Source organism: Podarcis raffonei, chromosome 1 (genome assembly GCF_027172205.1).
Source record: "Podarcis raffonei isolate rPodRaf1 chromosome 1, rPodRaf1.pri, whole genome shotgun sequence".
Classification (NCBI taxonomy): Eukaryota; Metazoa; Chordata; class Lepidosauria; order Squamata; family Lacertidae; genus Podarcis; species Podarcis raffonei.
Window position 1 is genome coordinate 39,888,128 of NC_070602.1, and position 26,629 is coordinate 39,914,756.

Below are 26,629 nucleotides of genomic sequence, written 5' to 3' on the forward strand. Positions count from 1 at the left end.
CAAATGAAGACTACCCTTGCATTGAAGGGGGGGTGGTTTAAGGTTAAAAATAGTCCATTATAAAGACCTAGTCTTTGACCTCTATCCACAACACTACATACTAGGTAGTTCACTGTGTAAAAATTATCAGGCTGAAACATCTGGGAAAGAAAGCTATGAAACAGCAGGGAATGTGGCTGGTTTATTGTTTATCTTTTGTTTATGAGGCAGTATTCAAGTTTAATTACTACTCTAAATTAAACTCTAACAGGCATCAGGAGACATCCCTTTACTCAGGCTAAGTTTTAAAAAATCCAGAGATACCAACACTAGACTTTTCAAATAATTCAATATATATAAGAAGATATTAGTCACACTCTAGCAATTCAGAAAAGCATTACTACACCTCCATGTAAAGTTTCAGAATACTGAATTATGGAGGCATTCCTATTCTAACTGGTATATATATTACTGTAATTAGACAAGTGCAAAAGTGTCAAATAGTTTTGGACACATGGGGCAGATTAAACATGTCAGAAGATGGGCCTTGTATTTAAAAACAAAAATGCATGTGATAACGCCAAAGATCCTACTAATTGCCCTCTCTTTGCTAATATTGTTCAATTATTTCCTTTGAGAAGCCATGTGGAGAAGCCAGGGGGAAAGAAAGTTCTTTGTGTCCTTTATACTAACAGTAAGCGACCAGTTCGGGATGAACTTAGCTGTAGGAAAAATACAAAGTTTAAAAGCAACTTGCAAAAGATTATTCCAGATGGCATCTGTCATATCGTATTTAGAGGGGCGGGGGTTGTGTGTGTTTTTTTAAGCAAAACTCCCACTACTATGAAAACATTCCATTTCATAGAGAGATTTCATAGGCTGCATTAGAACATAACATATTTAGAACACATAGTCACTATAAAATAATAACTTGGAATGATTTTCAAAATATATTTTATGTTATATTATTTTAAAGAATTCATCATTTGCAAGGGTGGGTAGAAACTAATGGAGTAAGATGTAAGTCTTAAAATGTATTATAATATTTTAAGAGCTCACTCACCTCTAAGCTTTAAATTCAATAAAAGATGAGAATCTGCAGTTTTCACCAGTATAATGACTAGAAAACTGTACAATAAATAAAAGAGATTTACTATGAAATTGTAGCCCCACTGACTGGTGTGGTTAATAGAAAGGGACATAATACAGTTACAAAAATATTATTTTAAAAAAATAATCCAGCAGGTATTTTTTTCAATATAGGAGGGTAAAAAGCAAAGGAAGATGGGTGGATAATAAACTGTTAAGCTTCTTTAGCTCAGTTTGATCTGGCAGTTTAATGGTTAATACGCATGCAGTGTGTGTAGTGTGAGCTCAGCAGTTACTGGGCCAACTGTCTCAGTATTTCTGGGAATTCTGCCTATTCACAGTGCAGAGATGGTTCAATTGCTGCAAAATGTACAAAATGAATTTTACAAAAATGAATTGCAAGGGAAGCCCCATTACAATGATTTTACAGCAAAGATGTCAACATCAATTTTTCTCTCATGCATAACTAATGATTAAAACAGCATATTCCATTTGCTTAAGACAATTTATTTAATATTGGCACATCAAAAATATTGAAACAAAGTCATCCCTGTCCTTTTTTATTCATTGCTGCTGAACCCACACTATTGTTAAAACTAGAATAATAATAATAATAATAAAACAAGCTTGGCAAGTAATGCTTAAACCAAAGGTTTCATCAATATTCTTCAATTTGTCAACATCTCAATGACAGCAACAGGAGGGAAGTGCATGTTTTTGTGTGTGCTTTAAAACATGGGGAGGCCTTTCTCTTAAAATAGCTCCCATCCACCATGCTAACAGAGATTATTCATGCACATCATTGATAAGCAAAGATCTAAAAACTTTAAAAGGAAAAACGAATTTACAAAACCTGCTTAACTGCTGCATCTAATCCTGCTGAAAAATAAGACATTTGGCCTGGTGTAGCAAAAGTGTTCTGCGTGCAGAAGGGGGTTTTCTGAAGTGGATCTCCTTGCTGGCTGAGGTGTGCGCCTACAAAAGGCTTCTGTGTTGATGAAGCACCTAGGGCAGGGGTCTGCAACCTTTAAGACAAAAAGAGCCACTTGGACCCGTTTCCAAAGGAAAAAAAACTGGGAGCCGCAAAACTCGTCATTATAAAAATAACTTTTTGTCACTTTTTTTTATTATTTCTTTGTTTGACCCCTCAGAATTACTCCTCCTCATAGAAATAAACGTTAAATTAACAAGTTACCTTTTTGTGTGTGTGTGTTCTTCACTCCCCTTCAAAACAGTGACCAGCGTACATGCCCCCTTTCAATGCAGTGACCAGCGTACATGCCCCTTACAATGTAGCGGGCGGGCAGGCGGGCAGGTGACGTCGGGACGGTGCGTGACTAACGCACGCACCGCCCCCATGCGACGTCACAGCCAGTACAGCGCCCGCCACAGTGGGGAGTGTCGGGGCGCACAATGCGCCTCCTCCCCTCACTAGTATCCGCCCCGGAGCCGCGGCAAAGGTGTAAAAGAGCCACATGAGGCTCCGGAGCCGCGGGTTGCAGACCCCTGCCCTAGGGCAAGGCACCCAGTGCCAGTTGCTGGATGAGCTCCATACATGCATCCACTAATATGGTGGCAGCAGTATCAGCTTTGAGAGGACTATCATCTGTTCTGTGAGGGAAAAGAACTGTATCCAAACCTGATTCCCTGTCTCTCTCTCTCTCTCTCTCTCTCTCTCTCTCTCTCTCTCTCACACACACACACACACACACACAGAGCATGGCCAACAAGTGATCAGCACGATCACACCTGACCATGCTGACGATTTAAGTAGAATGAAAACTTTGAACTCTTTGAAATCATATTGCATATTGTTAATGGGAAAATATAATTGGAATTCATGGAGCTACCACCAAACATTTCTTCTTAACTCATTTTGACTCAGTAAACTGCTTTGAGGTTTCGCTAAAATGGAGCGGTAGATATGTTAAATAAAAATGCATCGACTTTTTGGCCTCTACTTTCATTCAACAAAATTTCCATTTTCCATCAAGAAAACTCTAGCTGTTTTGAATGGGAAAGTAAAACTTGAACATATATGTTAGAGCTACACATGTGCCCAATTTGCATAACAATGTTAAGTATCCGATCTTTTAAAAAGTGAATATAAAAAATCCCTAAAATTTTAAGGTGGCTGTTGTTCCCCCCTCCCCGCCCCGGTATCAGTATTTACTCCTGCACCAGATTTGAACAATTCTCATTTTATGCCCACTGTGTTAATGCTGCTTGCATAATCAAGAAAAGAAAATTTCTATTAAAAAATTTAATGCCAATTCCATTTTAAAAATTAATTAATAACACAACTCAACTTTTTTCAGTATGAATTAGCTCAAATATGTAGCATAGGATAAGCATGTGTGATTTCAGTGAATATCTCTGCTGACTTTGCCCTGGAACAATTAATGAATTTTTCACACAGAAAACTACATCAGACTATCAAAAAAAGTATTTCAAAGGCAGTTTTAGATATTCACTGATACAAATGTGTGGTTATAACCCTTTCACACACTAACCTCTCCTTAATAACACAAGTAGCCTTATTCAGGGTGATCGGAATTTAGCTGCTTTAAATTTCAGATCAAGTTTTCTTCTGCTTTAAGGTTTATTAAGTTCATGCTCCTAAGCCTAAAACAATGGGACAGGTGTCAGGGACATTTCAATGGATAAGGAAAATCATGAGAGTGAATCTCATAATTCTCCAAGGTTCCTAGCATTGTATCCAGCGCTGTGTAAATAATTTTATGCTTGTGCAACAGAATTCCCCCCTCCTCTCCTCCCTGTGTGCACCCCCAAAATTTGTTCCAGATTTTGAGGGTGTGTAGGGGGTTGCAAGGGACACGGGTGGCGCTGTGGGTTAAACCACAGAGCCTAGGACTTGCCGATCAGAACATCGGTGGTTCGAATCCCCGCGACGGGGTGAGCTCCCGTTGCTCGGTCTCTGCTCCCTCCAACCTAGCAGTTCGAAAACATGTCAAAGTGCAAGTAGATAAATAGGTACCGCTCCGGCGGGAAGGTAAATGGCGTTTCCGTGCGCTGCACTGGTTCACCAGAAGCGGCTTAGTCATGCTGGCCACATGACCCGGAAGCTGTACGCCGGCTCCTTCGGCCAATAAAGCCAATAAAGCGAGATGAGTGCCGCAACCCCAGAGTCGGCCACAACTGGACCTAATGGTCAGGGGTCCCTTTACCTTTACCTTTAGGGGGTTGCAAGGGGCAAGAGAGGGAGAGGAAGTTCCATTGTGCACACAGATGTACATTGCAAAACAGAACTGCAGCTTTTGATACATCCAAGGTACATAAGCGATTCAAATGCATATAATGGGTGAAGTGTCTCTGTTGCCAGTCCTCATGGTAACTGATTAGCCACACGAATCAAAGTAGTTGTTGTTTCTCCTTTTTTCCTCCTCTGTTCATTTATAATCCTAGCCTATAGAAAAATTGGCTCTTGCCTATTTATAGTTGCAGGCAACTACTGGAGAGTAAATGTGTGTTAGGGTTTCCTCTATGCATCAAAAGTAATCTAGCAATTTCAGTTGCACTCAGATGGCACAGTAATCCATGCCCAGATGTCCATACTGGCTGTACATACTTAAACCAACTTTTGCATGTGACTTTCCATTGCAGAATCAGGTGAATTCCCTGCTTTGCCAGTATGTACAAGCTCTGTGTGCATTGCTTTAAGGTCAATGCCTTCTGTTGCAGAACCCAAGGAGAATAACTAGCTACATTTAGATGGATGTTAAAGAGAGAGTTTGTTAAGCCTTTTAAGAGCCAAATATCTCTTGGGATCAGGCCTTCTGGGTATAAAACTAGCATGATAGGCCATTCATAAAACCCATGCCTCATTAAGTATAAGACAAGTATTCCTTGGTGGTTTTGTGTAGGCCACATGGTTTAAAATGTTAAAATGTTTGTAGGATTATACATGAAAAGCATAATATCAAATTCACTATCTGAAATACCCTATAAAGAGATAATAAAAGATTGAAAAGTCAATGAAAAGTATATCTGTTACTATTGTACAGAACATCACAAGCTGTTAGCAGTTTAAAGCAGTGATTTGTCAGTGGTTTTTTACTTTATTTTATATAGAAGAAGGAAAATGTAGCACTCCAGAAGACACACAGATCCTTTCTTCCAGACAAATGACTGGATGATAAAACTGCACATACTTCTAACGTGCTGATTAGGGTTTTACATATATACTTTCTGGCAAAACCCCAGAGTCTTCTTTCTCTCCTCCCCACCTCTCGGACCCTTTTCTGCTATCTCTCTTGCCATAACTCAGCTAACCCAACAGAACCAGTCAGTTTTAAATTTCAGTTGGGACCCCTGTGACCTGTTAATGAATCTACAGAGAAGAGGAAAAACTCACAGTGTTGAGTTATGCCTAGTGTTGCTAGCTGACTTGGAGTCAGAAATGCTTGAAGCGTTAACGTAATTGCAAGAATGTGAAAAATGAAGCGTTGGGCTCCTGAGCAAAGTGAAAGGTCAAAGCAAGCCTTACACAAAACAAGTCTCTGGAAGATGGCCTCATTACACCATTAAATCGGCTTCTTTCCCTTTTTTCTCTTTCTTTGTAAAATGTTTTAGTGTTTCGTTTCTATTAATAGAGTTAGTTAACCCTTCCTGGCTTTAAATACATACGTACATTCATACAAACAACAGCAAAAGAATACCAAGAATATCTACTTTTTCCTCTTTGACTGAATATTTTCTGACACAATTTGCTTCAGTGAATCTCAGCCACAATTAAGGTAGCAATTGCTTTGGAGCAGTCTAATAATCAAGACTAGTACAAGATACAGTACAGTTTGGTTTTCTCTTGTACAACCAAGATGACATGCTAAAAACAACACTGAGCCCAGCTAATATAATTAGGATTATCTTTCACTGAACACTGCCCAAAGGGTTTAACTCTTTCAATGCCAGAGTTGCAACTCACTCATAACTTTTTTCTTTTCTTTTTTTACTTCATCAGTCCTTTTTAATGCTATCATGGTGCTAGCCCTTCTCCCGGCTGCAAAATCTCCTCCTTCTTCTTCTTAGAATGTTCTAGAAAGAACAATAATTTAGGCAGCCGCCTTTGTTACAAGACGATCTAAGGCCAAGATTGCCCACAACATTGCTGAAGAAGAAATTTAGGAGGACTAACCCTTTCAAATTTCCCCCACTTTTATCTTCCATTAGCTGACCCACGGAGGAAGTAACATAAATGTTACTGACTTCTCTTCCTCACATTCCATTAAGTTGTTATAATGGGAATACAACAATGGCTTTGTTTGTTTTTTATCTTGCTAAGCTCGTATACAGTGACATTTTTCCAGAAAAGGAGGTGACAGAACTCACCATGAACGTCCCGCTTGTTTTCTTATAATGGCAATGGCGCCCACCTGAGAAGTGCCGGTGAGTTCTGGCTGAAAAAAAGCTCTGCTCGTATATAAGGATTGAGATGAAGAAGTGAAAGAAAGAAAATAACCTAGAGCCTACAGTGAAAGAGATGAAGTGAGAGCATCCAGGGTTGTGGGTGTGTGGGTTTGTAAGGGAGGAAGAAAATATTCAGATATTCTTCTTCCGTGTTTGCAGCTTTAAGACACACACACACTGAAGCTGGAAAACACTACCTGAAAATTCACATCTTTGCACTGCAACAGCAGTCAGAATTCTTTTTACACATGCTGGCAAGCCTCTTCAAAACTAGTGTGCAAATCATATGTGTCATCTGAAGTGGGAAAAAGTAATGCTGGGATGAGAGAAAGAGACTGAGAGACAAAGATGTGGACTACTTACACATGTTCATCAGTGGGATGCTAATGGAATTTTACATATGCCTCCATCTCAGGGAAATTTTTACTGGCGTAGTGGCATCCTTAAGGGACCAGCAGCTATGGAAAACTTGCTACTATGGAACAAGGTTAGGGAAGCAGATGGTAGCATGAGAGGAGTACACTGCTGCTGGAAAAACACAAAATATACACAGAGCTAAGAATGAAGAAACCCCGTTCTTTAATTTCCATGTTAAACAGATGAGCAGGGAAACAGTAAGGGCAAGTAGTTCTTGCATGCCTATAAGATTGTGTTCAAGGAAATCACAATCCTAGACAGAAACAACTTCAATACATCTCCCTTCACAACACAGCCTAAAATTGGGCTGACAAGGGCTCAGGGATGGAAGGGAGGATTTGAAAGGATAGCCTAGAAGTACAGTATCAACTTCCCCAGGCTCCCATATTGTCTCAAAAGGTTCACTTCAGTTGCTTAGGGGACTATTTCCTGCGGGTTTTTCAGATATTGCCCCCTCCAAAGGAAATGATAAAGGCAAACACAACAGAAGGGTTCTTTCAGAGTTTTCATTCCCTTGCTGGCATTTCCTGAGAAGGGAAGGAGATTGTGACCAGCAAGGCTTTTGCATAGACTCCTGCACAAGCACAGTGTAAGTGCCAACTTATGGGGTGCTAACTGTTCACCAGAATGTGAATACACACTTGGGAAACCAGCTTTTCAGAACAATGTGTGTCAGACATATAGAAAATATTGGTCTACTAAATGAAGCAGCAGTGAAGGCGATTTACTGGTCAAGTAAGAGCACACGGATTGGCTAAAGAATCGGTTTGTGAACATAATGTAAATGTTGTTGAGCTGTCTATGAGTCTAACCTCTGAGGCCTGTGACAGCTGTCCAGAGTCGTTAGGGAAATCCAACCAGATGCACGGGGTATAAATAATAAAATTATTATTATTACTTATTATTATTATTACTTTAAAGAGCCGACATCAAATCCTCCAATCTACTTCTGAGCAGTATATATTTCCTATCTTTACAGTTTCTAGGTCCCTATATACCATAACACATCATAGAATTAATGTATATGCCTTTCTGTGGAAGGATATATATTCATGACTAAGAATTGAAGGGATCCATAGGATCCATAGGATTGGTGTACACTACACCAGAATTAAAATCATGTTGACTTTGTAACCCTTGCACAAGGCATGCATTTGTGAAAGACAGTTTTAGTTATTAATGATCACAGAATTGGCTATTTTTATTGTTTCAGAATACGACTTTATGTTATTCGTTTTGTTCACCACCATCTAATTATTAAAAAGGAAGGTTACATTTTTTACTTTTCTGGTTGCAGGTCTGAGAAGACTTTCAGTAACCAGGACAGGAACTTGTTCAGGCACTTAATCTAGCTACATCACAAACTCCATGAAAGTATGAAATAATAATGAAGCAACTAGAAATGAATATCATACATGAACTGGGATCAGAAGAGCCCTTTGTGATTAATTTAAGCAATTGCCCACAGCCCATAAGCTTTTTATTTCCCACTCCATGGCAGGAAGGTTTTTTGTAAGGCTGAACTGAGTTTCTGGCACAGATTTTGGAGCTATGTAGGAGCCTACTGTTGGAAGGAGAGGGCTCAGAAGCCCCTCTATCCATGCAAACTGGAACACAAAGTTATTTGGACCAGTTCATTGTGTTTATATCCCACTTTCCCTACCAGCAACCCCTTGTTGTGAAATAAAATATGGGACCTGGGTTCAGAGTGTAGCACAATGGATGAATGAGAAGAATGCCAAAATAATATGCAGTGTTCCAGCCCACCAGCTTCCCTTATTTCCTGAAAGAAGATGTATGGGGACTCAGTACTAGTATTTAGGTAGAGGCATGGGCATAGCCAAGGGGCAGCAGGGAGCGGTAGCTCCCCCCCCCCCCCGATAAAGTAAAACAGCTCCTTGGTCCCCTAAGGGGTCAAAAAGGGCTCTGCCCAGGAATCCCACACTACATCATATAACACTGGTGTTAAAGCAGTGGTTCTCAACCTTGGTCCCCCAGATGTTTTTGGCCTACAACTCCCATGATCCCTAGCTCACAGGACCAGTGGTCAGGGATGATGGGAGTTGTAGGCCAAAAACATATGGGGACCCAAGGTTGAGAAAGGCTGTGTTAAAGGATCTACATTGGCTCCCAGTACGTTTCTGAGCACAATTCAAAGTGATGGTTCCGACCTTTAAAGCTTTGGCCCTGTATACCTGAAGGAGTGTCTCTACCTCCATCATTCAGCCCGGACACTAAGGTCCAGCTCCGAGGTCCTTCTGGTGGTTCCCTCACTGCAAGAAGTGAGGTTACAGGGAAACAAGCAGAGGGGCCTTCTCGATAGTCGTACCCGCCCTGTGGAATGCCCTCTCATCAGATGTCAAGGAAATAAACAACTACAGTATTGGACTTTTAGAAGACATCTGAAGGAAGCCCCATTTGGGGAAGTTTTTAATGTTTGATGTTTTATAATGTTTTTAATATTCTGTTGGGAGCTGCCCTGAGTGGTTGGGGCAACCCAGCCTGATGGGCGGCATACAAATAATAACATTACTACTACTACTACTACTACTACTACTACTACTACTACTACACCACAGGGTACAAGTCTATGACACAAAAACTGAACTTTTAAGTCTTCATGAAAACAGTGGGATGATAATTCATGCCAGGGTGCCTACACAGCAATTATATAGCAGCAAGCTTATGTTCTGCCACTGAATAAACACTCAGAAGTCAGCTGTACCAGACTCAGCTCTCTTATAAGTACACTTTAACAACAAATAAGTGTGCTAACATGTCTTTGTCATATTCACATATTATATTTTTACGCACACATTCTTAAAAATCAAAAATCTTACCCATATAGCTTAAAAAATAAAGAAATATTATGGCTATGCAACAGAATGCCACCTCCCTCTCCTCTCCTCGTGTACCCCATGCTCCCCAAATCTGTTCTGGTGTTTCTTCCAACCGTCTGGATTTGGGAAAGGTGTGGGGTACATGTGCGAAAAGGAGTAGGAAAGTAGGGGAAAGTTCTGTTGTGCAAGCACAAGGACTTACAGTAACAAAACAAGTGCACTGGACACCATCTAAAATGTGTGTAACAGCTCTAAGAATCTATTTTCAACCATGCTTAGGGAGAAACTGCACAAAAGTTGGGAGTTTCAGGAAGATAGGAACCTGTTTATACAAAAGTCTTCATCAACCCAATGCACTCCAGATTACTTCACCTATATGCATTAAGATTCTAACTCATTTATGCATTGGCAAAAAAGAGGAAACGCAGAATCAAAAAAAGAGGATGCAGCTTTGAATAAAATTTAGATATATATGCTAATATATATGTTCACATGCAAACTTAGAAATAACTGCTACAATTTAATAGAAATACATGCATCTAATTATGGTGGGGAAGACTGACCAGGTCAGCTTTGTGCCTGCTCAGTCTGTTGTCCAGGTGCTAACATTTCCCTTCCTGTGGTTCTTTATATTAGACTGGACAGCCCTTGAAGTAGGACACAGGGTCATGCTACTTCCTGCAGTGCTCTTTGTACCAAAAAAGATGTTACGCGTTCCATCCATGGAACTCCCACCCTATGTGTAGTTAATCTCTGTGAACTTTCCCACAATTGTGCCCCAGCTCTTCAACAGAGAGGTAAGTAAGCACAGAACATGTAGTAGTTGTACCAAAGGAGCATTTATTCCTAAAGAAGCCAGCAGAACTATTAATCTTATGTAATGATCATGGAGTTTGCTGCCATTAGAAAAATATGCATAAATCAATCACAAATATGTATGAGCTTGTCCCTTACAACCAATCATGGACTACCTATATTACCTTCAGTAAAAGCATCTGAAATCTGAATCTTTTGAATAAAGGATTAATGCAAACACAGTTGTACTCATATAAGGGACAACCATGCCTCATCTCCAAACCTCTGAGGTTTTGGTCTTCATAGACCGGTGCAACCGTCTTCCCTATTATTCTTCATTTAAGAAAATCTACAGCACTTTAAAATGAGACAGTAATGATAAAAACTGTTTTGTAGTATAATATAAATGTATATCAAAACTGGAAGGCTGTGGAAAACCGATTTTAAAATGTTTGCATCGAAAGCAGTTACTCCTCGGGTCTCAGTCTGAAGTTTAATGAACTTTTTTTGGGGGGGAATACCCAGTTATGCAGAATGAGTGGCACTGGATTCAATGGGATTAACAGCCCTATCTTAATTGTGCTTCCTTGAAATTAAATTCTACTGATCAGGGAGTAGCATACAATTGATTTTAGTAAAATTTGCTTCAAGCTAACATCTTTAATTCTAGGTTGTAAATATAGTGTACAAGTGGACACAACTACTTTTTTGTCTGAATTTAATGCTGAAACCAAACCCCTTTCCATTTATTTCAATCAGATTATTTTAATGCAGTGCGATAGATGGCAATCCACAAGCCACTCACTGCAGAAGTTTAACTATTAACTTTAATGTGACTACTCTGGAAGAAATTGTGATACGGATTGGAGCCCGGCAATGATTACATGTGATTTTGCTTTTTAGCAAGTTAAGAATTTATGTTTGTTTCTTTTGTGGCTTAAATGGATTTCTACTAGCTATTGAAGCCTCCTTTTAGCTGACAGTACAAATTAAATTTTCTGTTTAGAGACCAGTACGAATTGCTCCATCACAGCTGGGGTGCATGTCTGCCATGATATTTACTTACACCACACAAAAATAAACTGCAGATAACCAAATTTGTAAAGGAATTGGCAGAACTAATCAATTGTTATTGCAAAGCTTGTTTGAAGATTAGATATTTAGCTTTGAAATAATAATAAAATACAGCTAAGTAGGTTGCAAAAAGGAAATAAATGTCTCCCTAAGTTACAGCTGATTACACTGCAAGCCTGCCACTCTTGTGTTTACACTAAGGCAGATGCACTGATATAATAAAAGACACTGAAGTTATTTTAGTCATGCCTACTTTGCACAGGGAAAAAAAGCTTGACCTTTTACCTTGCTCACTGCTGTTGTCTCCACTCTGGGAAGCATGGCCCCCACTGGAAGGCCCTGGTGTGCCTGCTGAGTGCGTTGAGGTTGCATCATCGTGGTCTCTCCAAGAGGAAGGATTCTGATGTCAAAATGTTGTTTTTTCCACAGTTATCATTCCAATAGCAAATTGAGGAAGGGGAAGGAGAGAGGGAGGCAGAAAAAAGTGGGCACATTAGCACTTGTAAACACTCCCAAAATGCAGTTACTGTTTAGATGCAGAGGACATACTAATGTACCAATTCAATGCATGTTCAAGCACATTGGTTTAAATGAATTTTGCTGCAAAGTGTGCTTCGAATAATAGCTTAATTTCCCCTTTAAAATAGGCTCAAAGTTTGATTTTTTTAAATACATACTCAGTAGCAGTCTATTTTTAATTCGTAAAAATGCTTCAGAAAAATACTTCGATAAACTTTCAGTGGCACCTTAATCCCTTGATTTTAATTTATGTGCAATGCAATCCTACAGATGTCTATTCAGAACTAGACCTTATTGAGATTTACTCCCAGGTATAGGATTGCAATCTTGGTTCTAGTATTCGAATGGGAATGATTATAGGTATGACTACACATATGCCTCCTTTTGGGAACTTCTGCAGCCAAGCCCTGCTTTCCTTTAGACCACATCAGTGAGGCCAAGAGGGGGGCCTTGTCTGGGCAGCACACGACCTCCATACACACTGCCCAGGCTTGCACCCCAGGGAGGTCACTTTGGTGCTGCTAACACAGTGGTTTTACTTCACCCCCAGAGGCACACTCCATTACCTCTTGAGACAGATGCCAACAACCACAACCACAACATGTAGGAAGTGTGAGATAATTTTAGGTTTTTAAAAGAGATTGTATATTAAAATGCTTTCTAGATGTCTAAGACTGTCCCGAATAACCTCTAGGCAATTAGATGTATCTGTCTTTCTAATAGTATTCTTTTTTCATGAAATAAAATAAAAGAGAATGTGTGATTTAATATTATAGGAGATTTGGCAAAACTTGACTAAGTGAACCTTCTGCCTTAGTTGTTTAGTCATAACTCCTTGTCCTTTTAAATGTACTGAGTATTGGTTTTCCTGGAGAGAAGAGCTGCTGTTTTAAAAAGGGTAAGTGAAGAAAACTGAAAGTTACAGCTAAGAGCTACTTTGCTAAGTGTATTCTCCTCCTGGTCCTCCTCCCCTTTCCTGATCATTCCCAATACCCTGCTGTTGCTTAAAGGAAAACAGGAATTCTATTGTACAGGAAAAGCTTTATCAGCACCACATGAAGGCAGGCAAGAGATGGAATTTCCTCTCACAGAAAAGGAGAGTAAGAACACATGCAATAGATCAGACTTGGGGCTGGACCTGCATTACTTGTCACCTATATATGACAACTTAAATTAAACACATCCTAACAAGAAACATTTCTGTAAAATAATTTCTACTCAGGAAAATAGCACAAACACCGAGCTGTTCCAACAAAATTAACACATGATGACAATTTGTAGATGATAGATAGATAGATAGATAGATAGATAGATAGATAGATAGATGAATGATAGATATAGACAGATACCCTAAACACACACACACACACTATGAAGCCTCATTACACCAACCAGTGTCTATCAATGGTAAATCCATTAAAATCAAGTAAGTATAGAGAATGGCCAGATTGTCAGTGTTTTGGTGCCTGAGATGGCATATCCCCCACAATAAAAATATAGTGAACAAATACCTAGCCCCACAATGTAAAAATATAGGTGGACAATCTGCCCAATATATTACGTAAATAACCAGTTTCTTCCCTTTAATGGACCTCAAAATGCTTTACTGGCAGGGACAAATTTCAGAGCCGGCCTTGGGTTGTGTGTAGGCAGCATCTCAAGTTATCATCAACAAACATATTTTGAGTACCACTTGCCTTGCAACAATATTTAGTACCGTAAGTCTGCACAATAACATTTTACAATGAAACCCAAGCTAAAGTGAATAGGCATTATCCACAAATTCATAGCAATCAAATGCAAAAAAATCCTACTGTCTTCCACCGAGCAATGGCTGAGCAACAGAAAATGAATAAAGGGTAATAATAACAATAATAAATAATAATTATTATTTATACCTCACCCATCTGGCTGGGTTTCCCCAGCCACTCTGGGCGGCTCCCAACTGAATATCAAAAACACAATACAGCATTAAACATTAAAAACATTAGCAGGCTACCCATAATAATCACACAAACCTCTCACTTGCTTAGTTGGACTATCTACAAAATCAAATTAGATTGGACTGAGAATACAACATGTGAAACACAAATAACAGTCAAAGCAGCCCACATGCCCCCCCTCCTTCTGTGGTGAAGCAATTTCAGCAGGGCAGAAAATCTCAATAAAGCAATAACAGTATATTAGGTACTAAGATAAGTACTGCAGCTAAAACTACAGGAGATTAATTATTTTCCTCCCAAGAATATACAGAAAATAATACCATCATGCTGGAAGATTGAGCTGATAGAAAACAAAAGGAAAAGTTGAAAGATTCTTAAAAACTATATATTTCAAGTCAGCACGGAGGATGAGAGTTCAGAGAAATGAATATGGAAACAAAATGCCATGATCATGCAAGTTTCTGCGCAGTCTCGATTAAAAGGATTGTGCCTATGAGCTTCTCTTTTTATCTCTGAGTTAGGAAACCACTCAAATAGCTTCAAGCTGAAGGCAAACAGCAGACAGGAGCACTTCAGCCCTCTGCAGCCTCTTAGCGTCAGCTGTTTGCCGGATGGTAATCAGATAAAGAGCTAGAAGAAATACATGAAAAGGGAAAGAAACAATAGCATGGCATGAGCTTTGTCCTCCAACATCATGTTGGAACCTACTTCTATAAAATCTAATAATTGAAACATGTTCACCTAGGCTAAACTTTTCAGAGTGTATAGCTAGTTATGTTAATTCTATGCACTGCAGGCTCTTTTAAACTGGCTGCTGTTAAGACCCTTTAGTTCACAGATTAAAATTTCAGGGGTTAACTAGTAGCATCTCAGCTACATTTTAAGGCAAATGTCAACCAAAACCTGTCATACAGAACTTTAAAAGCTTGACCAGTCTCTGTATTTCTAAATCATGAATGGTTTGGAATGGATCACTTTTAGTGAGACTTCCTGAAGCTGAAAACATTTGGTCTCTTTACCAACCTGTGCTACACTTCATCTCAGTTGTCAGCTCTAAGATGCTTTACAACTGCTTAAATAAGATGTATTGCTTGTATTACAGTATTCTTGAGGATTATAATCTGGCACCATTTTCTCAGAAGATAAAAATAATAGCCAAATATATTCCCTAAGATGCAATCAAAATTGGCAGAGGAATAAGAAGGGAGAGCAACTACTTTCTGAAACTCTAAATGCTGCCACCCACACATATAAATGTTGAGTAAATGGCACCATGTTGTATTTATTTTATAGGATAAAATGTCTCAATCTGTATTTCAGCTACTTTCCCCCCATTGTGTACAATTTTATATCTCTGGCTCAATGCCCATCGTATAGTCATTCATGAGAACGGTAACCAAAACGACAACCAAATGAAAAATTTAAGAGTACAACTCATGATTAATATAATCAGCTTAATTGATTACATATATTAGAATCTAATTCACAGGTCATTCAAGTCAATGGGAGTTTCCAGTTGGTGTGATTTACCTTGTAGTTATGGTATATCCACAGACATATCTGTAACTAGATAAAGCGCAGCTAAATAAGTTGTCATTTATGTCTTCTTTAGTTTTTGGAGAAAAAATTATATTTATGTTACAGGGGTTTTGTAGAAACAAAATATATTTCCAACTTTATTGTGAAAATTAGCCCCCATGTACTTAAAAGACTACCTCCTATCTTGTGCTCTGTCATGAGCTCAGATCAGCCCTGAAATCTAAGTTTGCACCAAAACAAACATAGTGATATTCATTAGGTGCCCAAAAACTGGGAAATACTGCCCTGACGATAAGAACCAAATCTTTGCTGACATTTTTTGCATGTTGTAATTTTTTGTTTACTTTTTCAGTTGACTTTCAACCAGTGGCGTATCGTCAGTAGACTAGGGGGACTAGGCTAGTCCCCTAAACTTTCTTGGTAAATTAGAGCATTAAAGTAAAGCCTCGTGCCTCCTTCATGACACTGAATGTTTGGGTTGAACCCACTTTTGGGAAATTACTCAAAATACGTCGCCTTAGAGCTTATTCTCATATTTGAGACCAATGCAGCTACATTTTTCAGTTAGCCTGTGGTGTCTTCCAGTTACATTTGACAGTGGAACAGACTCCCTCAGAAGGTGGTGGATGCCCCGTCATTGGAAGTTTTTAAGCAGAGCTTGGGTGGCCATCTATTATGGATGTTTTAGTTAAGATTCCTGCATTGCAAGGGGTTGGACTCGATCAAGCACCCCAAAACTCAGCCCTCCAGCTATTTTGGGACTACAGTTCCCATCATCCCTGACCACTGGTCCTGTTAGCTAGGGATGATGGGAGTTGTAGTCCCAAAAAGAGATGGAGGGCCGAGTTTGGGGGTGCCTGGACTAGATGATCCTTAGAGTCCCTTCCAACTCCACAATTCTATGATTCTATGATTGAAACTAGTTTTTCATTCACCACAGAAAGTTATACCCAAAATGAAAATCCATCATGGTATCAACATGCACGCATCACCTCCCCGTGGACTAATTTGGGCTGGAAGAGAGCAAAGGCTACCAATCAGAGATATCACAAGCTTGGCAAGCCCTCAATGTAAATTCATGCTGACCCATTTGGAAGACCATTTCATTATATGCAAATCCACTGGGGGGAAAAGTTAACTTTCATTGACTTCAACCCACAAAAAATATGACTTCAGCTCTAAGTATATTCTTGAAATACTGGCATACTTTTTATTGTGGCTGTTGCCTAAAGCTAAAGTTTATTACAGGCACATATGGTAGTATTTGGGTTTTTTTAAAAAAAAGTTTGATGTTATTATATATTTGCTATTAAATGAGCACTCATGCTATAAATGGTGCTGGCTAGGAAAATAAATAAATGCATGAATTACACGCAGACAACAACAGCTGATTCCTTAACATCACAAACATTATTAACACGTAGAGTATCTTCATATATTTTACAGTTTGTGTGTATCTGACCGTCAACTAAAGCACCATGTACCATTGAAGGCAGAGTGTACATGTATCTATTCCCAGTAGTTTTAATAATTGGGAGTCAAAGATGGCGCTCCTCTTGCTCTTACCTAATTGCGTTAAAGAGCAGTGTTACCAGGAGAAAAGCAGTGAATACTGAGTGGCGCACAATAGGAGATGGAAAATAGATACAAGAAGCTAGGTCTCCAGGGGCAGTATTTTCTATTTGCTGGGCTACAGACTCACAGCTGATAATGCAAGTTGTAATTAATATAAAAGCAGGAGACAATATGGGGAAGGCTTGTACTAGCAGGGCCACAGGAGATCACTCTGCAGCTATCCAACGTTTCTCATTTATGCACACAGCCTTCTACAGAAACACAATTTTGCCAGTGTTTTTTCCCTTGAAAGTTAAAAAAAATTGATTTAGCACTATCATTGAATTTTGCTAAATCTAGAGAAGAGCATGGAAAGCACAAAAGTCTCTAGGAATTTGAGGCAAATCTGTTGCGTTACTATTTTGCCGTTGTTACAAATCCAGTGGACATATTAAGCATTTTAACTACTACTAGATCTGGCTTCTTCCTTTTTTTAAAAAAAAGAAAAAGAATTACTTTCCAAACCCTGTTTATATGCCTATATATGGGTCACTCCTCTTGTGCAGTGCCAAGCACACTGATTTAACAAGCCTCAAACTTCTGTGTAAATGTCAGCTTACACAGATACAGATGGGTTAACTGTACATTCCTTATGCATCCCAAACTGGGCAAAATCACCTTAATTATGCAAGGGCCCCCTCTGGGACTGATTCTGATCTCATACTGCTTTTATAGTGGTACAACTCAATTTACCATGATGAAGTTGCTTCTATTTCACCATAATATGTGCAATAACAAATCTGTGCACTTCAGTGACACACACAGGTGAATAAAATGAAGAAGATATAATCCACTGATTTTGATGAGTGTTTCAAATATATACAGAATCCAGAAACAGGCACTCCCTATACACAGCAAATAAATAAAACATTCCATTTCATAATACAGGGAAAGGAACTTCCACCTCTGGATTCCCATTAAGAAGATGTATAATATATTTTGTGCACAGGATTGAAGGTAGTTCTTATAAATCCGTTTCACATATGGAAAATCTGGCATGGCACAGTGGCTATAGACCAAATCCATCTCATTTCACTTCAAGTCATTTCATCACATCTGTGGCATAGCCATAAAGAAGATGAGATCTTAAGTCACCCAAGTAGTACCATGGCAATCAGATAAGCTACACCAGTTACTGTGGCCCTCATGATTTGGTCCTATACGCTAACATATTACAAGACACAATATACTGTACAAGGTGGAAACATAACCTATTCCCAGGGTACAGCAAAGTATCTAAATGTAAGAAATTTGAGAGCTGGCTGGGGTGATTGGCAACACACATAAAGAAGTTTCAGTATGGAGCATGAAGCTCTACACTGGCTAAATCTGTAAAATAGTATATGTAATAGTATATAAAATAGGTATGTGTACATATATGCATACAGGCACACACGTATCACACACACGTTGCAATTCTATGCACACTTACATAGGAGTAAGCCCCACTGTACTCAGTGAGATTTACTTCTATTCTGTAGCACTGAAGTTTGCTTTTATCTAATATAAAACAAACTAATGAAAAAAACCACAGTTTGAAAATGTCTGTGTTCCTAAAATTATATTCCATGGATAAATAAAAATGATCAATGCTGTGCACAGAATTGCACAAATAATACAACAAATATGGCTTTTAGTGAAAAGGGGTAATTGTTTTTACATCCGCACCCTCACCCCAATCCAATGTGTTTTTAAATATTTTTTATTAATTCTGAAGCATTCTACGTAAATCTCTTACTGTATATTTCTCCCAGTGGTGACAGTTTTCATAAGCTTTTTAAAAACATTACCTGCCTTAAACTGCCTTTTTTAACATATCTATCCTAAAAGGATGTACCTAAAAGGTATATAAATCTCTTGTGCATTTTATATTTCAACTAAACTTTTAATCTAATCTATAGACCACCTGCGGGTACAAAAATGAGGCTTTAAAGGTAGGTTATTTACAAAAGCTGCCTCTTTTCAACAATTTCTTTTAGGTGCTAAATTTTTTTACCTCACAAATCATTACCATACAGTTTTACCATATAATTATCCTCATACATTTGTTGGACACCTCTTCTGCTGCATTTGTATTGCTCTGTTCTATTTGGGATTGTTTTCTTGCTTTTACAATTGTAACGGTTTTGTCGGTTTTTATAACTGCACATTATATTGCAGTAACCCATCCTAAGACCTTATGGTGAAGGGCAGGTAATAAATCTTAGGACAAACAAATAAGTAAATAAATAAATAAATAGTACTTCTAGTACTAGAGAGCCAGGTCCAACTCCATAAGGTGATGCCCTCCCCCACCCCATGAAAGACCTAAGCAAAAGGAGAAATCAAAAAATCATATATAAGTGTTTGCCTGACTTTAGTTAAAATTGACAACACCTTACCTAGCGTGGCAATTGAGTCTCCATAGGGGAAATCCGGGCACATTTAAGAAAGTGACTAACTTTGCAATGATTTCATTAGAACCAAAATGGAACAGCATTATTATGTCAAATATAATGCATGCAGTGGATGTTAGCAAAACAGAAATGATTGAGTGACATTTACACAAAAATCACCAGAGAAGGTGTCAGCTTATCAAATATGTTATTCCTCAGTAGGGTTAAAATCTTGGTATCATATACGCTAAAGCCTGTAGCTTTGCAAGCCTCAAACCACAAACTATGGAATTTAGCGACATACTATTACTATTGCTGTGAGGGCAGATTACTTTCCTTTTTTATATTATACACAGTATGACCACTAGAAAATAATATAGTCACACTCCTGGAACCACCTACTCTTAAGCAGCCCTACTGAAATTGATACTACATTTCAAGTAATCCCTCCCTTTACTCAAGGGTTTGTAATGGTACGGTAAATATCGCTGCAACCATGGGATACCTGCTTCACACAAACTGCCTGCCATAGAGAGCAGAATCCATACATGCCAGTAGTAACATGGGTCTCAATCCTAAATCTTACAAAAAAGCCTTTATGCCCTGATCTTGCATTCCTGGCAATAGCCTTTTAGGGTAAGTTGATGTTCACTTCTTGGTTAATAAAAGAGCTAAAGATAAATCTGAGCAACCAGGAAAAAAGAATGTTGCCCTATGTAATTTATTCATTTTACCACAATCATGCTTTGCACGATGTTAGAAAACGGTGCAACATTTCAAAGTCCAGAAAAGAAAACTCAAGTACATATGAAAACAGATATTTTCTCTTACACACATGGAATCAATTTGTTGTAAATGGTGATGATAATTTTTTTAAGTACACATAAACGTACAGTCAATATATTAAGCAATTTCACATGTTACAAAGCAGCAAACCCAGCAGGAACACACTCAACTAGAGCTGCACATCGTTCTGGCTCTGTTTCTATGTAGTTTTAAATAACTATTCATTGTATTAACAATTTACAATTTTAGGTTTAAACTTAAAAAATCTTATATATTTAAGAAAATGTAACATGTGAACTCATTCTCAACTACAGAAGAGTTTATAGGGTGGTCTTAGGAAGCCAATCTCTCAGCCTCAGTCATCTATATGTAACATGGGGATAATATAACTTTCCTTACAGATCTATTGTAAGAATTATTGAGATAATGGTTATAAACAGTGTTGAGCACTTACATAAATATGAAGTATTCTTATATAGAAAAATGCTTGTGCAAATTATGCACATTAATATTTCCCAAACTCTGTTTTGATGTTTATCCTACAACATGAGGCCCAACTCATCCATGTTCTTGACAGGAGAGGCAGCTTTGGCCTCTGTGAAGAAAGAACTCAGCTTGAAATGATATACAAGCAAGGGGAAAGATTGGTATGTCTTTTCTCAAAACCATTAATTCAGAAATGCCAAAAGAAGCTGCAATCCTTTGAGTAGTTACATGCACGCAAGGCTCCTTGGAATCAGTGGGATTTCTATAGAAAATGATTCTGCGTAAACATTCAACTGTATAGGTTAAACAAACTGTTAGTTGCTCTTGAAATACCTATAGTAGTAAACATTTTACTGCCATTATTTTAAAATATGAGTTATGGTTAACCCGAATGAAAACTGGAGCGTCAGGATTAGGCTATATATGTATAAATGAAACAGTGATAAATTGTCATTCCTAAGAACCACAAGTTGAACTGTAGCTAGAGTAGGTTTTTAGTTAGTCTGGTTCAGTCAGGGCATGGTTGTAATTACCTTCTACCCATCTACAGCTAATACCTTAGAGCAATAAAAATATATGAGGGTGTTAAAAATTCAAATGCTAATTATGGGCTGTTATATTTACTAAATGCAGCATAGTATATAACAACAGTTGCAGCTTTTCAGTGGCTAGCATTATCCTAGTTGATATACAAAGTTATATGCCAACTTACCCTTACTGTGCTATATAAAAGTTAACAGAACAATAAAATATAATTCAGTATTTGCATTTTGTTGCCATCAACCGTAGCAGGGGTATCTGGCTTTTCTAGAAAACGTATTGCTTTTGAGGAGACCAAACTGTTTCTCCTACCAAGTTAAGTTAGATAAATATCACAGCAGTGGGGTCCCATAAAGAAAACATACAGTATTTGAATATCACGTATTCAAGTGCCCTTCTGTAAATATTAGCTAGTCTCTCATTTCTTCAGTATCCTTCAGCTATATTCTTAAGCTGGGTAGTGATATAAAATCATGAGCCCCATTAGTATCTAATACTGTATACTGCTGCCACTGCTGTAGACCTATACCCATAAACATACACAAGCACACTGAATAGAGGTATAGAGATTTGGGGGTGTCAAGTATCTGTCACAAACTGTCATATCCACAAGAGAAGCCCTGGCACAGAACAAATTAAATTACACTTCTTTTTAAAGCTGTCATTATTCATATTCAATCAATTGAAATATTGTCAGTATTTCAAATGCATATAAAACTATGAGAAGGATCCATGGATCAGAACAGTGGGCCAAGATATAAAACAGAGGAAACAACATGCTGTCTGTGTCCTTCTGAAGTGGTTCATCATCACCCCTGCACCAACTTTCACCAAATGAGATTTAGCCTGGGGCTGTATTTTAAATATGCATATCAAAGCAAATGGGAGGGGGGAACAAACCTACAGTATCAAATTGGAGAAGTTTTCATGCTAACCATTCTAATTTGCAGGTAGGCTTTCACAAATGAATCATTTCCAGCAAAATATTAAAATTACAAAAGGCACCATTATTACAAACTGCTTTTTAGAGCATTGTAATAAAACAAACCAGCTACATGAAACTTCAAACAAAGATAGATATCTGTATCTGTATACATACATACATACATACATACATACAATCTGCATCTACAACTATATAATATTAGTTTAAAGTTTTATGTTGGATGACAATGTTAACTCACATGTCTAATAAGACACTATTCCCTAAATGCAACTACATGATACAACTCTTCATTTCCCAGTTGGTGTTCTTGTTGCACAAATTATTGCTTTCTTTCAAGACAAATAGCAGGGGGCTAAGGTAAAAATGTTATGGCTCAAATCTCCAGGAAATAAAAGGCTTTAAATTGTAATACCCAGTGAAGTGGCAAACTCTAATGGGTGTAAGATAAATATATTGTCACTTTTTGAGTTTGTTGTTTCAGATCAAAAAGGAAAAGAGGTTATTTTCCATTAAGGCAGTTATAAAATTATAAAATGCTAGCCCCCTGAAACCTCATCCTATCACTGTAGGTGAATTTAAATATTATAATAGAGCACTTCAAATTGGCTTGAGCATTCGCCATCTGCCAGGGCCCTAAACAGGCTAGTTTATCTAATCTCCTCAATATAAACATCAGCATGCTCCATTTCTACACTTCCACATGAAACAAATTCTTATAATGAAACTATTCTGGGAACACATGCAATGTTTTTGCACTGCTTTATATAGTGGATGCTTATCCTTCAGGATGCCTATCATTTCAGAACCTTTTCTAAGGGCCCCACAAACTCACATGCACACTACTTTAAGGTTTGAAATTGCATACAAGAAATATTTGTCAAAGTTCTGTCATGCTTCATGGACCTTATTAGCAGCAAATGACATCATAAAACAACAAGGAAACTTTCAGTAGTTTCTACTCGTACGTGTGTGTCTGTGTGTGTAGCTTAAGAGTGATAATTATAAAATAGTAAATATCATGAAAATTTGTCCCTGAAGTTACCATATTTCAAAAGAAGGGGAAATTGACAATGGAACGATAGAATCATAGTATTTAAAAATTAAATAAATGGTTTACAACGTATATAAACCTAGGGTGTTTTTTCTTTTCTTTTTACAACTACTTCTGCTCTTCTGAACAAAGGTAATACACAACAAAAGCAAATATTTAACTACCTGACAACATACTTTCAAAAAGGAAAATAATCAAACAGAAAACTGCTTCTTCACATGTATATCTACTTTTCTTGGCATATTCAAGATTACCTCTAGATGCCTATACATAGCATATGAATCCCCTTTTAATACCCCACAGTTAAAATATGGTTCCTAACATGGTCTGTGTTGTTTGTTTCATGAGCTCATTGCCAAAGCCTAAGTAACTCCCCCCAACCGGTTTCTTCACTGTATTTTCTTCTTCCCCAAGTTTAAAAGCTTAACAATGTAGATACTTATGGTAAATTTCCCCAAGTTCTTCTCTGAAGTAAATTGGCAAACACATGCAGAAAAACCACTGCCAGACATGCAACTACACTTGTGAACATTCCACCAAAACATTAACTTATTCACCAGCTACTGAAGTGATAAAACTAACCACTAACCTGTAGCTTATCTTAATTCTCTCCAGCCTCTGCAGTGCATTGGCTCATCAAAGTTATTGCAATTTATTATGAAGATGCTCTAGGCACTTGGCAATAAGTCCACATTCTAATAATAAGTTGTATCATAGGAAAAGCACTGGAAACCATAACTTTGTTTTAATGCAATGTATAATTGCCAATAAGTCTCAACACTTGACATTTAGAGACAGAGTGCAGAAATCAACAACTTTTTACTAAGTTTCTATTTACTACTCCTTTTCTGTGACATTGATCATAGGTCTTGCAAAGCAGAAAAGGCTGCACCTACCAATTCGACAGTTTGCCAACTCTTCCGTTTACTCAGATCATGAACTCTGCAAGCCATAAGTTAACCTTTCGGTAACTGAATGAAAAGGGCCCCTCTCCCACCCCCCAAAACTGAAGATAAAACAACTTTAAAATATCCTACTGAAAATGAAGCATGATTTAAAGCAGATAATTACAAAATAGTGGGGATGGTGGTGGTAATAACAACAACAATCCACAGATTTACTAAATGTGTTATAACCTTTACAAATTATCAAAAAGACTTACATGGTCTGCTAAGTTTGTGGATGATCCTGAGAGCTCTTCATGATCAGATTTGGAGCTGCCATCTCTTTCATCAATAACTAGATCTATGGGCATTTTGCCTTTCAAACAGCTAATGTACCGATGGCAGAAATTATCACACAACTCATGGACCTGGATATATTTAAATAAAGGGAAAGAAAAAGAAAATTAAAAATAATAATTGAGTGTGGGAGGAAAAATATCAGATTGCAACTGGAGAGGGTTTTCCCCCCAGTTGTGAAAGAAATCTATTCCAAGAATAACTCTAATTAAGGGGCATAATAGTTGAAGGCAAGGAAACAATAGAGAAATTGTTACAGCACATATTATTCCCCTGAGACTTGCCTGAGCAACAAGTTAGGAAGGGGGAGAACCTACTCTATAGACAGAAGAAAATCTGATTTAGGATAATATCAAAAGCACTGAAATCTGGACAAACGTAAATAAAATCTAGAAGCATAGGCAGTTCAGCAGGGAAGAGTGGCAGAAAGGATTGGGACAGAGCAGTGAACATTTTGAAACCTCCTATAGGAACTAGGAGAGATCTTTATCACAAAATCATTTCCTTGTAGCACCTTAGCCTTTCCATAGGCACTGTGACTCTCTTTTGTAATCTTAATGTTTTGCTCAGAGATAATGGGAGGATCAGGTCTGCACTGAATGAGAAGATACTTAATTTTAAAATACTATCCCTGGTTGAAGAAAATTGCAGAGGGCTGGAAGACAGAGAGGGGAGATACAATCGATTGGGAAAGGAGGGGCTAGTTGAAAGGGTGATTGGAACTGGAAATAATAGAGAAGTTCCAGAAGGGGGGGGGGAGTGCCTGTTTTGTTGAGTGTCACCCGGTGCTTTGTAGTACTAGTTACAGTGTCCAGCTGACATTTCCCGAAAGACAACCTTTAAGATGCAGGGATGGGCGGGTGTTAGAGAATAAAAAAGGAGGTAGCACCCCTTGCTCTTACCTTTTCTAATTCCAAAAGGTGAAACCTTAAGACTTGTATTGCTTGGATCATCTGAAAGAAAATTGGGAGCAGAGAAGTTGTCATTTGGGAGAAGGAAAAACCCAAGCAGGGAGCCGCTGATGGTCAGGGCACACCCTCATTATCCAGGATTTTAGCTCATTGGACACGCTCGGGCAATTTTGATCAACTTTAACCTAAAGCACTTTAAAAAAAACACCTTACTCTCTCTCACACACACATTTAAAGAGAAGCAGCTATTAGTGGTTTACAGAGGTGTCCTTCCCCCAGCGGTTTCTGAAAGTCCGCAAAGCAACCAAGCAGCTAAACAGCCACTCGCCACACCACCGGCTTTTTTAAAAGAAGAAAAGGTGAAATGCTCCAGATGAATGGTTTGCCTTCACCTCTTTTGCAAGCGGATTTCTAGCACTTTTAATATTGAAATCGCCCACATTAGCAAAAGAATCGTGTTGCCACCGTTTCCTTCCCTTTTGCTTCCCGGGGCTTAAACCCAGCTTTGCAATGCATTGGGGACTCAAGTGTTTGTTGTCCTCTTGCCATGTTTAAGAACTGGAGCTCTTTGAAGCCCCTGGATAAGGATGGTTCGCTCTTTCCCGGTTCCTTAGTGTCACTTTCTATAAGCATCTTTCTTTCTTTCTCTGTCTTGTCTGTTTCTCTCTCTCTCTCTCTCTCTCTCTCTCTCTCTCTCTCTCACACACACACACACATACAGCCTACTTAGCAATTATACCTTTTTTAAAAAATTAACAATTAAAAAAGGGCGAGCTGGGGTTTCTTGGAGGAAGGGGCAAGAAAAGTCAAAATGGGGTTGGGGGTGAAGTGAACCTTACCAAATTGTCCAACTCTGGATTTGAAGAAAAAAGTGGCTTTTCCGCCCGAACCTACATGAAGTAGAAATAAGGGGAGGGGGGGAAATCAGTGCATATTCAGCTGTCTTTAACATACACACTCCTATTAACACTCACCCCGCCCCAAACACCGCCACCAGAGGTCCAAACTGGAGGGGGAAAGGATATAAATATGTGAACTAAAGGAGAGTGCAGCAAAC

At 38.4% G+C, this 26,629-nt stretch overlaps 1 protein-coding gene across 15 annotated transcripts in view; it reads right to left on the bottom strand.

The window, feature by feature from the left end:
- Nucleotides 1-26,629, bottom strand: part of MEIS2 (Meis homeobox 2) — a 243,008-nt gene that overhangs the window by 212,073 nt on the left and 4,306 nt on the right. For all 15 annotated transcript variants that reach the window (XM_053381659.1, XM_053381686.1, XM_053381691.1 and 12 more), the window contains exons 4-7: nt 26,412-26,462; nt 25,564-25,614; nt 24,583-24,732; nt 11,907-12,021 (exon numbers count right to left, since the gene is read on the bottom strand). In XM_053381659.1, the coding sequence (XP_053237634.1) occupies nt 11,907-12,021; nt 24,583-24,732; nt 25,564-25,614; nt 26,412-26,462 (367 nt within the window). The remainder of the gene's footprint in view (nt 1-11,906; nt 12,022-24,582; nt 24,733-25,563; nt 25,615-26,411; nt 26,463-26,629) is intronic.